The sequence below is a fragment of the Podarcis erhardii genome (assembly GCF_964252035.2).
Source record: "Podarcis erhardii genome assembly, chromosome: 5".
NCBI classification, from domain to species: domain Eukaryota; kingdom Metazoa; phylum Chordata; class Lepidosauria; order Squamata; family Lacertidae; genus Podarcis; species Podarcis erhardii.
In genome coordinates, this window is record NC_138509.1 from 8,164,759 (window position 1) to 8,181,514 (window position 16,756).

General features: G+C 45.3%; 1 protein-coding gene across 2 annotated transcripts in view; it reads left to right on the forward strand.

The window, feature by feature from the left end:
• Window positions 1–16,756, forward strand: part of CRACR2A (calcium release activated channel regulator 2A) — a 41,414-nt gene that overhangs the window by 664 nt on the left and 23,994 nt on the right. Inside the window, exons 2-5 of one of the 2 annotated variants that reach the window (XM_081860961.1) lie at window positions 6,065–6,172; window positions 12,423–12,674; window positions 12,824–12,935; window positions 15,230–15,395. In XM_081860961.1, coding sequence (XP_081717087.1) covers window positions 12,501–12,674; window positions 12,824–12,935; window positions 15,230–15,395 — 452 coding nt within the window. In that variant the 5' untranslated portion in view covers window positions 6,065–6,172; window positions 12,423–12,500. Of the gene's footprint in view, window positions 1–5,792; window positions 6,173–12,422; window positions 12,675–12,823; window positions 12,936–15,229; window positions 15,396–16,756 lie in introns of those variants that run through there. The other variant, XM_081860960.1, reaches the window with a different exon arrangement.

The window sequence follows — 16,756 nt, forward strand, 5'->3', positions numbered from 1 at the left end:
AGAACCTGCTGATTAAGATAGCTTATCACCAATCTGGCAGACCTGTCAAGAAGGAATATAAACATCGTTGGGTTGGAGCTCCTCCGAGACCTGCTTTTTAGCACCAAAGATTATCAAGAAGATCGGCAAAAGGGAAGTGAAGAAGAGTCAAGAGCCTCGGATATAAGATCTCCAGGTTGATGGATGCTGGGAGGTTGATGGAACTGATGGCAGGGGCCGAGACCGGGGGGGGGGGGGGGAGGGAGACGGTGGAAGAAAATTGGGAATTTAAAGTGTATATATGGAGATTTAAATTAAAAAAAAATAATGAGAGATGGAAAAATCGTGGAATGAAATTTTTATGACCCTAGGGGAAATGTCTTAAGAGATTAAGTTCAAATATATTAGTTTTAAGGAGAAATAAGATTAAACAAAGTAAAAATGGATGACTAATTGGTGAAAGAAGAGAATGTTAAATTACAGTATATTAAGATAAATTATTAGGATAAAAACAAAGATGAAATATCTAACTGAACCAGAATACAAAGAGGGGAGGTGTGAGGAGGTCAAGGAAATAAGCTAAAGAAAGAAAGTCATGTAAAGGTTTGATTTGTTCTTTTTTTATTGTATGCATTTTTTTTCTTTTTTGTCTGTCTTCCTTTTTTATCTTTTTTCTTTGATGGGACTTGTTTTTATGTATTGTTCTGTTTTCTTTTTTGGTCTAATTGGGTGTTTTTCTGCTGTTATTTTTTTATTACTCATGTAACCTTTAAAATTTTAATAAAAATCTATTAAAAAAAAAAAGATAGCTTATCACCAAAGTCCACCTGTGACAAAATATGTGTGCTGTATGAAGTACCTCCTTTTTTTTTTACTTCAATTGATGCCACCTGCCTGCTTATAATATTATGAAAAGGGGAGGGAAATGTCTCACCACAGGGGCCAAGGTCCCTTTGTGGTCCTCCCCATAAAATATTTGAGGGGGCCGTCACCCCCAAGTTGATAGGCATTGCTATTCAAATGGTACATATGCGCTGTGTCATGTGATGGATTGTGTGGGGTAGGGCTTACCTGGCCCTCCCCCAGTATTTTACACAAGTTGGCACCCCTGCGTAGAATCAATAGATTTGTAGAGTTGGAAGGGACCCAGAGGGTCATCTAGTCCAACCCCCTGCAATCCAGGAATCTCAGCTAAAGCATCCATGACAGGTGGCCACCCAACCTCTGCTTAAAAACCTCGAAGGAAGGAGAGTCCACAGCCTCCTGAGGAAGACCATTCCACTGTTGAACAGCTCTTCCTGTCAGAAAATTCTCCCTGATGTTTACTCAGAATCTCCTTTCTTGTAATTTGAAGCCATTGGTTCAAGTCCAGAGCAGGAGAAAATAAGCATGTTCTGTCTTCCATGTGACAGCCCTTGAGATATTTGAAGATAGTTATCATATCTCCTCTCGGTTTCCTCTTTTCCAGGCAAAACATACGCAGCTTCTTCAACTGTTCTTCATAATACTTTGATATCAGACCCTTGATCATCTTGGTCACCCTCTTCTCTGCACACATTCCAGCTTGTTCACATCCTTCTTAAATTGTGGTGCAAGAATTGGACACGGTATTTCACCAAGACCCAGTGGCGTAGCGTGGGGGGTGCAGGGGGGGCCGGCCGCACTGGGTGCAACATTGGGGGGGGCGCTCACCGCCTCCAGAGTCGCTGAAGAGCCTTGGGCGCAGGCTGTAGCAGAGCCCCATGTCTCGCGGAACCGACGAACTGTGCGCGCGTCCGGGCTGAAGGCGTCCGGCAGGCAGTGGCTCTCAGCGCTCGCCGTGTTCCCCGCGCGTCAGGGCCACGGAGGGCACGCCAGGCAGCCCCTCCTCCCAGCCCAGCCGCTGCAGCTGCTGGGCCATGTTGCATTTTCCTCGCCTCTCTGCCCTCCTCCTCCTCCGGGCAAGCGGTGGCGTTTGGGCGGCAGCGCCAGCGGCAACTCGCCTCAGATCACCTGACACGGACCCGTCACCGCCGCCGTGGCTACCTTACCGTAAATACCCCAGCCCAGGCAGCAGCAAGAAGAAGCTGGCAGCGGCGGCAGGTTAGGGGTTAGGGGCGCAAATTACTTGCCTTGCCCAGGGTTAGGGGGCACAAATTACTTGCCTTGCCCCAGGTACTGACAACCCACGCTACGCCGCTGCCAAGACCACCAAGTTTCACCAAGACTACCAAGTGTGGTCTCACTCAGAATAGAGTGGTACAGTGTTACCTCGGGTTAAGTACTTAATTAGTTCCGGAGGTCCGTATTTAACCTGAAACTGTTCTTAACCTGAAGCACCACTTTAGCTAATGGGGCCTCCTGCTGCTGCTGTGTCGTTGTAGTGGTGCGATTTCTGTTCTCATCCTGAAGCAAAGTTCTTAACTTGAAGCACTATTTCTGGGTTAGCGGAGTCTGTTACCTGAAGCGAATGTAACCTGAAGCGTATGTAACCTGAGGTACCACTGTACTTCTACTCCCTCTGATCTGGACACTTTATGCAGTCTAGAATGGCATTAGCTTTTTTTCTTTTTTTGCTGCGGCTGCACTAACTCATGTTCAGCTTATGGTCTACTAAAACTCCTTGATCCCTTTCACAGGTGTCCCCCATCATGCAGCTGGTTCTTCCTGCCTAAGTGCAGAAACTTATACTTTCCGCTCTTTAAGATGTACCAGACCATAAGACGCACCTAGTTTTTGGAGGAGGAAAACAACAACAAAAAATATTCTGAATCCCAGAAGCCAGAACAGCAAGAGGGATCTGGCTTCTGGGATAGCCTCTTGCTGTTCTGGCTTATGGCATAGCCACACACAGCCTCTCCCGGGCAGCGGGATGAAGGCTCCCCCAAGAGCCACGCTCCCTTTAAAGAGCACTCAGGTAAAAGCCCCCAAGAGCCACACACATGGTCCGTGCACTGTTTAAAGGGAGCGCTGAGCAGAGCCTCCCACCTGCATTCGCTCCATAAGACGCACACACATTTCTCCTTACTGTTTAGGAGGGGGAAAGTGCGTCTTATAAAGCGAAAAATACGGTGCATTTGTCCCTATTGAAATTCATTTTGTTAGCCTGAGTCCAATTCTCCATTTTGAATTCTGTCTTCTGGGGCATTAGCTACCCCTCCCAGTTTGGTGGCATCTGCAAATTTGATGAGCATCCCCTCAATTCCTTCATCCAAGTCACCCCATCATGATTTTGTATGCATCAATCATATTCACTGTTTTTCTAAACAAAAAAAACCCCTCAAATGTCATGGCCATTCCTAGGAGAGGAGCGCTCCAGCCCTTGATCATTTGGCTTGCCCTTTCTTTTCTTGCTCTACGATATTGTTCATGAAATGGAGCAAGCTGAATGCAGTAGTTGCACCATAGACTGTGTTGTGATGGAATAGGGATGAAGCCCTTTCTCTTATTTCACAGCAAGCACAACAATCTCATTTCCTGGGGTGCTATTTGCCAATTGTCTGTGTGCCAAACACATAAGCCTTTCCTGGAAAGAGATCTAGCAGATAAGCTAAGCAGCGAAAGGTAGCCAGCTCAAAGGAGAAAATACTCGAACATGCAGTACAGTGGTACCTCGGGTTACATACGCTTCAGGTTACAGACTCCCCTAACCCAGAAATATTACCTCAGGTTAAGAACTTTGCTTCAGGATGAGAACAGAAATCGTGCTCCGGCGGTGCGGCGGCAGCAAGAGGCCCCATTAGCTAAAGTGATGCTTCAGGTTAAGAACAGTTTCAGGTTAAGAACAGACCTCCGGAACGAATTAAGTACTTAACCTGAGGTATCACTGTACCTGCAAAAATGAACGACGACTAGACCTCAGCACAACAAAATTGCACTGTCACTGAAACCTGCCAGGACTGCTCATGTAGCTGGTCTTCTCTAAAAGGCTGGAGGCCTGGATATTTCAGTGCAATTCAAATTGCTGCTCACATGTCAGAAAAAGGGAGCGCAACCCAGTGGCCTAATCCTTCTACAACCCAGGTAGCAGTGTGTTGCCAATACTGGACACTGTCCTGAATATGTAAAGCTAAAGGTGCCCCTGACCATTAGGTCCAGTTGTGGACGACTCTGGGGTTGCGGCACTCATCTCGCTTTATTGGCCAAGGGAGCCAGTGTTTGTCTGCAGAAAGTTTTTCCGGGTCATGTGGCCGGCATGACTACACCGCTTCTGGCAAACCAGAGCAGTGCACAGAAACGCCGTTTACCTTCCCGCCAGAGCGGTACCTATTTATCTACTTGCACTTTGACATGCTTTCAAACTGCTAGGTGGGCAGGAGCAGGGACCAAGCAATGGGAGCTCACCCCGTCGTGGGGATTCAAACTGCTGACCTTCTGATCGGCAAGTCCTAGGCTCTGTGGTTTAACCCACAGCGCCACCCACATCCCCAGAGTTAATGCTATACACGTCCAGAGCTATACACTCTTTGTGACCCCATGGACCACCAGAGCACACCAGGCACTCCTGTCTTTCACTGCCTCCCGCAGTTTGGTCAAACTCATGCTGGTAGCTTCGAGAACACTGTCCAACCATCTCGTCCTCTGTCGTTCCCTTCTCCTTGTGCCCTCCATCTTTTCCAACATCAGGGTTTTTTCCAGGGAGTCTTCTCATGATGTGGCCAAAGTCTTGGAGCCTCAGCTTCATGATCTGTCCTTCCAGTGAGCACTCAGGGCTGATTTCCTTCAGAATGGATCGGTTTGATCCTCTTGCAGCCCATGGGACTCTCAAGAGTCTCCTCCAGCACCATAATTCAAAAGCGTCAATTCTTCGGCAATCAGCCTTCTTTATGGTCCAGTTCTCACTTCCACACATCACTACTGGGAAACTATACGGTACCTTTGTTGGCAAGGTGATGTCTCTGCTTTTTAAGATGCTGTCTAGGTTGGTCATTGTTTTTCTCCCAAGCAGGCGTCTTTTAATTTTGAGATTGCTGTCACCATCTGCAGTGATCAAAGTCCTCTAGACTCCGCTATCTCATTGCACCCTCACAGCTCCACCCACCTAGCCGGATCTGTACTGTTCGTGGCAAGATGGGAGAGAAGTAGATTTAACTCTCCTTGGAGGCCTCAGTTTAGTGGTAGAACCTGCTTTGCAATGCAGGTCTAAGGTTCCATCTTTCCTTGGTGCCTCCAGGTAGGGTTTTAAAGACTTCTGTGTGAAAACTTGCAGACTGTAGTCAACAGTACTGAGCCGAATGGACCAATGACCAATGGTCTGATTCAGTGTAAGGCAGTTTTCTGTTTTCATGTAATGCGTAGAACACCCCCACCCCCCTTCTTACTGTATATTTCTATAGGGACAGCTACCTTGAAAGATACAGTTTGTCCAAAAGATGCCCTGGAACTCTGATGAGTATAGCTATATGATCCACATGTTTGTGTAATTTCCACATTTTTTAGGAGTCAACTAAACCACAGAGCCTAGGACTTGCCAATCAGAAGGTCGGCAGTTCGAATCCCCGCAACGGGGTGAGCTCCTATTGCTCAGTCCCTGCTCCTGCCAACCTAGCAGTTCAAAAGCATGTTAAAGTGCAAGTAGATAAATAGGTACCACTCTGGCAGGAAGGTAAACGGCGTTTCCGTGCGCTGCTCTGGTTCTCCAGAAGCGGCTTAGTCATGCTGGCCACATGACCCGGAAGCTGTACGCCGGCTCCCTCGGCCAATAAAGCGAGATGAGCGCCGCAACCCCAGAGTCGGTCACGACTGGACCTAATGGTCAGGGGTCCCTTTACCTTTACCTTTAATGAAGAAGAAGAAGAAGACCTTTAAAACGTGTGTTGAGTGTCTTTAAAACTGTGAATTCCAATACCAGCTATCATGACTTAACTACTGTTACTCGAGGATCCAAGCAGCAACCACATATAAAATGAAACTACTCTTGCGGCAAAACTGCATGTATATGTGGGTTTGACAAGATGGGAGGAAAAAGAAGAGGCAGAACAGGTTAGACTCGCTCTGTCCCGCCCACAGCTTCTTGTATAAAATTCATGTTGACTCAGCAATGTTTTGGAAGTGCTTTGCCCCCTCTGATTCGCTCTTCCTTCTTCCTCTATGTGCACACAACTAGACTCAGAAAACAAGCTTAGGACTTGCAGCCGGACGCAGCTGAGCGTGTTCCTTTGCACGAGAGCCATCTGCGGATATGTATTTTGTTCTACCAGGGAAGTGAGCAGAGGTAAGTTGCCGGGGTTTTTTTTTTTAAATAAAGTACAAATAACTGGCCAGAAAGCAAGCAGAGTAATGTTTAATGACACATATGCAGAAGCCAGAGCTAGCTGAAGGAATGAGCCTGCCAGCAACCACTGGAACATGTCTGTTACTGAAGCTGAAGGGCATCGGTTTCCACTTCCTCTGTCTTTTATGTGTTGAAATGCGGCAAAGCCATAAGCTCTTTCCTGTGTCGAAGAACCAGTGCGGGGGGCCCCCCTTGCTTAGAGTAAATTCAAAGGATGTAAGCGTCACTCACTGAAGATGAGAAGATAAGTAATATGTCACTTCACCCTAGGTGCTGTTAACAAAAGGAAGCAGTTGGACTTGGTGGGGTTTCAGGGGAGGAGAACAGATATTCAGAACAAACTAAAAGTTATGTAGATTTACTTGCAATCTCAACCTGTTCTAATAGCATCGGTGGGTTTGTTTCTCTTCCTTTTCTCCTTATAACAATATAAATATTCCAAACCTGATCAAATAGGCACCCTTTCTTTAAGCAAAGGGTTTTTTGTTCTCTTTGACGTGGGCAGCTAGCATGTAGGCCCATTTTAATGTGTCTACTCCAGAGTAAGTTCTACTGAATTCAAAACTCAATGGATCTTACTCCCAGGTAAGTGAGTATGTGATTGCACCCTGAATTGTTTGTAACTACAAGAATTTGTGATGCAGTGCTCGGGGATCTCATTTAGTGGGACTTGTTTACAGCTAAGCATGTGTAAGATCAACTAAGTTGTTGAAGCATCTGAAAAAGGATGCAATTCCAGGGTATGGTGTGAAGGTGCATGAGACCATCACCTTGCTAAGGCTAAACAGGTCTGGGTCCGGTCAGTGCCTGGATGGCTGACTATCTGGGAATTACATGCAAGCTTCTTGGGTTCCATAACAGAAGAAAGGGGGGTATATAATTATTCTCATGTAGTATATGCAGTTGTTAAAACCAATACATAAAAAACCCATTTCTGGGGCAAACCTCCAACTCATCCCTGAAAATTGCCAATACCAGTTCAACTAGACAGCATAAAAAATTTAAGGCAGTGGTTTCATCATCATCATCATCAATTTATTATTTATATCCTGCCCATCTGACTGGGTTTCCCCAGCCACTCTGGGCAGCTCCCAAGAGAATTAAAAGCACAATAAAACTTTAATCATTAAAAACTTCCCCAAACAGGGCTGCCATTCCCATATCTAGCAGGGTGTATTTAAGTAGGCTTAGGTAAATGCACTTAGAATCTTCCCTTTGCTTGGGACTCCACTGTAATAATAATAATAATAATAATAATAATAATAATAATAATAATAATTATAATTATTATCATCATCATCATCATCATCATCATCATCATCATCATTTATTTATACCCCACCTTTTATCAAGAGTTGATTTTATTTATTTTATTTCATAAAACTTATACACTGCTTGAGTGCAAAAACATCAAAGCTATTTTACATAAAAAGTTTCTAGTTGCAGGAATGGTTCTCAGTGAACCCTTACCTTCTCAAAAACCCCTGTGCATTAATGTCTGTGGAATAAAAAGTTTGGCAATGAATCAATAGATAGATATAGGTTCAAACATAGATCAGCAACCTGAGATTATTAGGACATAAGAACAGTGGAACAGATTCCCATGGAAGGTTGTGGACTCTCCTCCCTTGGAGGTTTTTAAGCAGAGATTGGATGGCCATCTGCCATGGGTGTTTTTTGAGATTCCCACGTTGCAGGGGGTTGGACTAGATGACCCTTGGAGTCCCTTCCAGCTCTACAATTCTATGGTTCTGTGAAACGCCTGCTGGATCTGGCCAATGGCCCACCTGATCCAGCATCCTGTTCCTACAGTGTCCAACCAGATGTCTGTGGGAATCAGGATTCGAACCCAAGAACATCCCTCCCCTCCTTAGTTTTCCAACTGCTGGTATTTAGAAGTGTTGCTGTGAAGGCAAAGCATAGCTCTCATGGCTAGTAGCCATCAAGAGCCCTTTTCACCTCCATGAATTTGTCTAAATGTTTTGTAAGTTAAAGGTAAAGGGACCCCTGACCATTAGGTCCAGTTGTGACTGACTCTGGGGTTGCGGCGCTCATCTTGCTTTATTGGCCGAGGGAGCCGGCGTACAGCTTCCGGGTCATGTGGCCAGCATGACTAAGCCGCTTCTGGCAAACCAGAGCAGCGCACGGAAATGCCGTCTACCTTCCCACTGGAGCGGTACCTATTTATCTACTTGCACTTTGACGTGCTTTTGAACTGCTAGGTTGACAGGAGCAGGGACTGAGCAACAGGAGCTCACCCCGTCGCGGGGATTCAAACCGCCGACCTTCTGATCAGCAAGTCCTAGGCATTGGTGGAATCAAGTGCCATAGTTTGACTACGTTCTGGGTGAAGAAGGATTTTCTTTTCAGGATTTTCCCGAATCTTCCAATATTCGGCTCAATTGGATGTCCATGAATTCTAGTGTCATGGCATCTTCTCACCAACTTGAGACAAAAAACAAAACAAAAACAAAAACAAAAATCAAATATGTGTGTAGAAATATCTCTCTCACTTCATTTGCTGTGTTGAGGAGGGTCAGCTGCAGGGGGGAGTGAGAAATGTCCCTATTTTCATCTGAGGAACATTGAAGAGTATGTGGTTATGCTTTGTGGAGGAAGGAAAGTCTCAGTACCCAACTATAGGTCAAGGAAGGTTGCTAATATTACCCCAGATAACAGAGGGCACCCCATTACTCCCCCATTCTTTTCAAAGCACTTCTATTTTTCTTGCTCACTCCCTGTATTTTTCATTTCCCCAAATTTCCTGTCTTCCTTCCTTCCTGTGTTGTTTTCCTTCCTTCCTTCCTTCCTTCCTTCCTTCCTTCCTTCCTTCCTTCCTTCCTTCTTATTTTCCCTTCCACCTTCCGTGTTCTTTCTTTTAGTTACAAAAAGTTTGGGGGTGGGTGAAAATGCTCAGAATGAACTCACCCTTGAAGTGGCCGTTATGTTTCCTGTGGTCACACCAATTTCGTCACCCACCCACCCCCACTTAACTTAGACATGCTACAGGCACATGTGAGTTTCTGAACCGACAAGGGCGCATGCTTGCGAGCCACAGCCACTTCCCACAAATGAGCATGCTAGCTCAAAGCTCATGTCCTTAGGTACTGCTGTATAATGTTGCCTGCCACCCTAGTCTCCGAGCGGTGCAAAATTCCAGCAGTTCCAGGCCCCTTAACCCAGGATTTGGTTCCCTTCAGAATGAGGAATAGCGGAAACAGTAGTGTCTTTATGATATATGGTATACCCATGGCATCCTTCTTGGTCAAAGGCCTGGAAACGATGCCTTATGAGGAACGGCTAAGGGAGCTGGGCATGTTTAGCCTGGAGAAGAGGAGGTTAAGGGGTGATATGATAGCCATGTTCAAATATATAAAAGGATGTCACATAGAGGAGGGAGAAAGGTTGTTTTCTGCTGCTCCAGAGAAGCGGACACGGAGCAATGGTTCCAAACTACAAGAAAGAAGATTCCACCTAAACATTAGGAAGAACTTCCTGACAGTAAGAGCTGTTCGACAGTGGAATTTGCTGCCAAGGAGTGTGGTGGAGTCTCCTTCTTTGGGGGTCTTTAAGCAGAGGCTTGACAACCATATGTCAGGAGTGCTCTGATGGTGTTTCCTGCTTGGCAGGGGGTTGGACTCTATGGCCCTTGTGGTCTCTTCCAACTCTATGATTCTATGATTCTATGGTGGCACTGCTCTCCCCATGGAAGTTCGCCTGGTGCCTTCATTATATACCTTTAGCGCAAGGCAAAAACGTTCCTTTTTAACCAGGCCTCTGGTTGACCTGATTGACATCCTATACCCTTTTAAAATGTGTGTTTTTGGTTGGGGGGGGGCTATTGGGTTGTTGCTTTCATTTTTATGTATTTTGTGGTTTTACATCTTGATTTTAATCCATGAACTGCCCTGAGACCCCCGGGTTTAGGGGAGTATATATAAATTTTATTAATAATAATAATAATAATAATAGCCTAGTTCTGTCTCCCAGCTGCCCAGCCTGCAGTCTTGTCAGCTTCCAGGTTCTAGCTCATTAAGTTCAACTCTCAACTCTAGTCTCTCTCTTTCTAACTACCAGTGAGTTGAGGAAGGCCCACCTATTTGATATCTGGCACAGAGCCACTTCCTTTGTTAGCTTAATGGCCCATATTTAGAGGGTCATTACCTCACCAGGAATTGAATTGGTGCTGGATCCAGGAATTAGAAAGGGGCTGAGGCATACAGCTGCCCCAACTCATAACAATATTATACTATATTAACTATTAGGAATTATAAAAGAAACACTAGTGGGTTTATGGAAGTGGAAACCACCCTAAGTAATTATTTGCTAGTGCAATGTGTTGGGAGATAAGGCTCTTAAGAGTTTATTCTCTTGTCCTGTGACTCAAGTGACCTGTGTTTACACTTTTATACAAACAGGATCTAACACGGGACAGAGAAAAGCAAAGGTAATAAAAAGGGAGGAGCTTCTGTTTAGTTAAGTCTGATATATTACCAGGTAATGGATGAAAAATTGTGCTCAATGCATTTTTGCATTTTTACATGCTGGGTGAAATGGTCTGAAAATTGTCACTGAATATTTAATGTTCTCCCACCTGCACATCCTACTCTTCCTGTGAACTATACGTGAAAAAAAAGGGATGGGGGTGGCACTGTGCTCTAAACCACTCAGCCTAGGAGTTGTCGATCAGAAGGTTGGTGGTTCGAATCCCTGCGACGGGGTGAGCTCCCGTTGCTCTGCCCCAGTTCCTGCCAACAGAGCAGTTCGAAAGCACACAGTGCAAGTAGATAAATAGGTACTGCTCCGGCGGGAAGGTAAACAACTACCAGACTTTTAGAAGACATTTGAAGGCAGCCCTCTTTAGGGAAGCTTTTAATGTTTAACAGACCACTGTATTTTTTTAAAAGAATTTTTTTAGACCACTGTATTTTAATACTTTGTTGGAAGCCACCCAGAGTGGCTGGTTAAACCCAGCCGGATAGGCGGGGTATAAATAATAAATTCTATTCTATTCTATTCTATTCTATTCTATTCTATTCTATTCTATTCTAAATGGCGTTTCCGTGCACTGCTCTGGTTTTGCCAGAAGCGGCTAAGTCCTGCTGGCCACATGCCCTGGAAAAACTGTCTGCTGACAAACGCCGGCTCCCTCGGCCAGTCAAGCGAGATGAGCGCCACAACCCCAGAGTCGTCCGCGACTGGACTTAACTGTCAGAGGTCCTTTACCTTTAAACATGAAAATACATTGGGTTCAGAGGACAATATTGCAATGACATAGATTAGAACTAAGGAATTAAAATAAGGGAGGGCTTCTTCTAACTACAGTTCCCATCATCCCTGACCATTGGCCATGCTGATGGAAATGGGAGTACAGTAACATCTGGGAGGCCACAGATTCCCTAACCCTATAATAGGGGAAGATTTTGTTGCACGCAACCCCAAACTCTGAGTCGTGCAATATGTCAGGGGTTCCAGGCACTTATCCAGCATCTCTGTTTCCTTTTGGGAATGAGGCACAGAGGAGACTGTGGTGTCTTTAGGATATATGGTTTATTTACACATATCTACAGCTTGAGCCTATGGTGGAGGGGTTCAAAGCATCAACACCTCAGAAGGGTTGTGCTTCTCCTATAGCTACAGCCTTGCATTCAAACAGACATCAAATATCATTCTGTGCCTATCTGGCTTTGTTGCTTTCCTTCTAATTCACATCACATCTTACTAATCTCTCTACTCCAAACTCTGGTTTACAGGGGAGACGTCTCACACCGAGCCCCTTGATCCCTTGTTCTCTTAATGGCCCATCACCCAGGCGATCACCTCAAACAGGAAGGCAGCCCGTCTTAATTAGCTGTTAACACTTCCTGAATCCAGAGATTATAACTGTCTGGCACCCACAAATTCATAACAGTATTAAAGGTAAAAAATCTGTGTTTACCATTTTTGATCAGGCTGGCTTTATTTTTGATATAATTTCTAGATGTGCTCCATCTTCCCCAACCCCACTTTTCCATTCATTGACCTATTTGCAGTTTGAGTTGTTCACTCTATGAAAGGAAGAGATCTTGGTGGCCATTTTGTTCAATAAAAGAGACCCCTTCCTTCTGCTGTGCTTCAGCAGCTACCTAAAGAGAGGTGGTTGCTAAAAGGTGAAGGAGAGCAATGTTGAGATATGTTTTATTTCTTTCAGATTCAGGTGCGGGGCCGAAATTGGAGACCAAACTATATGGTTGCTTCCTGAAATGCTTCTGCAATCAAAGCGGTGAAGATGGAAAGAAAGAAAAGAGTCATTGCTCCTCGTGGGACACAAGAAAATGCAGAAAGCAGCAAAGCAGATGATGGGAATTCAGGAGCACAACTGGATATGTTAGCAAAAGCACATGAGTGCTTTCAGATCTGTGATGTAGAAGGCAAAGGATTCATTGCTCGTTGTGACATGCAGGTAAAGTGTACAATGCAGCTTTGTGGAGCGTTGTGTCATTTAGTTGACCAGGCAATCTTCTGCAAATCTAAATTATTTGTTGTTGTCTGACTTTAAGATTTACATTAACTGAAATTCATTTTCATACGAGGAGCAATTTGTCATTTCAGAGGCTTCATGGTGAGCTACCTCTTAGTTTGGAAGAGCTGGAGAATGTATTTGATACTCTGGATGCAGATGGCAATGGTTCACTTACTCCGGAGGAATTTTCCACAGGATTTAGTAAGTTCTAAAATGAAAATGGTGCTTCAAAGACCTTTCAGATGATGATGATGACTTATTATTTATACCCCGCCCATCTGGCTGGGTTTCTCCAGCCACTCTGGGCAGCTCCCAGCAGAATATTAAAAACACAATAAAACATCAAACATTAAAAACTTCCCATAACAGGGCTGCCTTCAGATGTCTTCTAAAGTCAGGTAGTTCTTTATTTCCTTGACATCTGGTAGGAGGGCATTCCACAGGGCAAGCGCCACTAAGTAACCTTGCTTCTTGCAGTGAGGGAACCACCAGAAGGCCCTTGGAGCTGGACCTCAGAATGATGGGGGTGGAGACACTCTTTCAGCTACAACAGGGCCAATAACCTATTAACTGATCTGAATAGCCAGACTCAGCTAATTTGGTGGCCTCGCAGAGCACACCCATTCATTCGTTTAGATTATCCCGTCATGGCTTGGGGGAGGATAGAGCTCCTCTTCCTGGCACTGGTCTCACTGCAGTTTACCTGGACGGGACAAGGGTGGGGCAGGGCAGTTGCAATATTGTGACTGTGCACCTGCCAGTTCCAGATTGACTTGGCCAGTTCCGCCTCGGCCTCAGTGCTGCTCTGCTTCACTCCTGCCCTGTCCAGGTCTGCTGCAGTGATGCTAGTTTCAGGTAAGTGGCTCCACAGCTCTGCCATACTCACCAACGGCTATTGATTTTATTGTTGTTGTTTAGTCGTTTAGTCGTGTCCGACTCTTCGTGACCCCATGGACCAGAGCATGCCAGGCACTCCTGTCTTCCACTGCTTCCCATAGTTTGGTCAAACTCATGTTCATAGCTTCGAGAACACCATCCAACCATCTCACCCTCTGTCGTCCCCTTCTCCTTGTGTCCTCCATCTTTCCCAGCATCAGGGTCTTTTCCAGGGAGTCTTCTCTTCTCATGAGGTGGCCAAAGTATTGGAGCCTCAGCTTCAGGATGTGTCCTTCCAGTGAGCACTCAGGGCTGATTTCCTTCAGAATGGAGAGGTTTGATCTTCTTGCAGTCCATGGGACTCTCAAGAGTCTCCTCCAACACCATAATTCAAAAGCATCAATTGATTTTACCCAATGGAAATTGAATCATAGAATCATAGAATCATAGAGTTGGAAGAGACTACAAGGGCCATCGAGTCCAACCCCCTGCCAAGCAGGAAACACCATCAGAGCACTCCTGACATATGGTTGTCAAGCCTCTGCTTAAAACTTCCAAAGAAGGAGACTCCACCACACTCCTTGGCAGCAAATTCCACTGTCGAACAGCTCTTACTGTCAGGAAGTTCTTCCTAATGTTTAGGTGGAATCTTAAACATTCCATTGATTTGATTTTACCCATTGATTTGATTTTTACCCTATTGATTTTACCCAATGGAAATCTGGCCCTGCAGATGCTGTTGAAGTACAACTTCCATCATCATCCATCCTTCACCAGGCTGCCGGGAACCAATGGGAGTCCAACAACATTCCTCTTGTAGAATCTGGGACACGGGTGGCACTGTGGTCTAAACCACTGAGCCTCTTGGGCTTGCCGATAAGTAGGTTGGCGGTTCGAATCTCTGCGACGGAGTGAGCTCCCATTGCTCTTTCCCAGCTCCTGCCAACCTAGCAGTTCAAAAGCATGCCAGTGCAAGTAGATAAATTGGTTACGCTGTGTTGGGAAGAAAAATGGTGTTTCTGTGTGCTCTGGTTTCCGTCACGGTGTCCCGTTGTGCCAGAAGCAGTTTACTCATGCTGGCCACATGACCTGGAAAGCTGTCTGTGGACAAACACTGGCTCCCTCGGCCCGAAAGCAAGATGAGCGCCACAGCCCCATAGTCGCCTTTGACTGGACTTAACCGTCCAGGGATCCTTTACATTTACCTTTACCGTTACCTTGTAGAACCTAGTTTTGAGAGTTGCGTAATTTATTTTCCAGGCTGTTGTAAATCAATATTTTCAATCCTTGGAATTATCCTGAGGGCCAAACATTTTATCAGATGAATGTTGGGAGTCATTCTGCAAAGAAACAGTAAAGATGTTTGTAACTTTAAGAACTGTTTCCGTGAGTTCTGGGTGTGAGCTCTGGGCAGATTAGGAACAGCTGGTCATGACTACAAAGGGAGGAAAAGTTGCAGTTTGAATTTTGCCTGAAGAGAAAACACCCACAAGCTTTGTTGTTTTTGTAATAAAACCTTTATTTGATTTATTTTACACCAGTCCTGTGGTGTCATAGTTTCTGTCATCTGCCACCAGAGGAAAAAACCCCTCTATAAATGAACTCTTTTTAATTTGTAGGTCAGTTTTTGTTGGGTCGGACGGCATCTGTTTCCGACACACAAGAATGTGAAACTGAAAATGTGTATCAGTCTGAATGGAAACAAAACAGCATGGAAAGCAATGAAGAGGAATATCAGTTCTCGAATCTTATGGAGAGGCTTGGCGCTAACAATATCTTAGAAGAGTAAGTGTTGTCAAAAAACAACCGAGAATCACAAGAATCACACGGCGCTGTACTTTGGGGGGCTGTAGCATCTCGGGTTGTATGTGCAGTATCCCCTATCTGCACTTGCAAGATAACTGTGAAAAAGACACAACACAAAGAGCGACCTTCTTTAGGATTTCCACTTGGCAATTTGGACACCAAATCTCTCAGTGCAGCAGAAAACAAGAAAGCTGTGGTTCCTCTCAGTCCTGTTGCTTACCTTCTGTGCAGCCCTGCAGTCCTAAACTCTACATTTCTTTGTCTTGAGGTTTCACAGAGTTCTCCGCTCCAGTACATTAAGCAGCTAATTCAGAGCTAAATTCACAGGTTCAGTCTTTTTGGAGCCTTCCTATTCCCCTTTGGCTTCCCCGCTTCATGGACTGCTTGGACGCAGAGAAGTGAACCATAAGTGCCATGTTCCGCCCAACTTTTGGGGGGCTGTCGCATGTGTGTGATGTCATGCATATGATGCGCATGTGTGACGTCACACTGCGGGAGGACGCCACGAGGCCCGCCACAGTTGCAGGAAGGTCTGGTGCAGCCATGGGTAGTGCCACTCCTCAGGCAAATGGGAACAGATTCAGAGGAGGACTGCCAAGTCATGCAAAATAAGGTCCATGAAGAACCAGTATGTTTAGCATAGAGTGGGTAACTCTGCGAGGGAGACATGAAGGCAGTTTTCAAACACCCGAATTATTGTCACAAAGACGAGTACAACGAATTGTCTTCAGCCTCCCCAGAGGGCAGGACTGCAGCTAATGAACTTAAGCTACAGGGGCGTTGTTCAGCCAAGGGACAGAGGTTGTTTTTAGATATGGACCCAAAACACACCAGGACAGTTGTTTAAGAAACAGGTTTTATTAATAGGATGAAGTAATAAAGAACAGAGCAAAGCAAAGACAGTCAGCTTAAGTCCCTTCCTTTGGTTGCTGAAAGCTCCACAGAACAGCATCCAATCTCTGCTTTAAAGCAGGTCGTAATTTCAAGCTATTTGTTTGGGTCCTACCCTCCCGAGCAGGAGAAAATGATGATGATGATGATGATGATTTATTATTTATTATTTATACCCCGCCCATCTGGCTGGGCCTCCCCAGCCACTCTGGGCGGCTTCCATAGACACCAAAAATACAGTAAAATCACACGTTAAAAACTTCCCTGAACTTAAGATGTCTTCTGAATGTCAGGTCGTTGTTTATCGCTTTGACATCTGCTGGAAGGGCGTTCCACAGGGCGGGCGCCACTACCGAGAAGGCCCTCTGCCTGGTTCCCTGTAGCTTTGCTTCTCGCAATGGCTTTTCCCATCTTCTATTTTTGCACTTAGTCATTCTGAGACTAGTAGA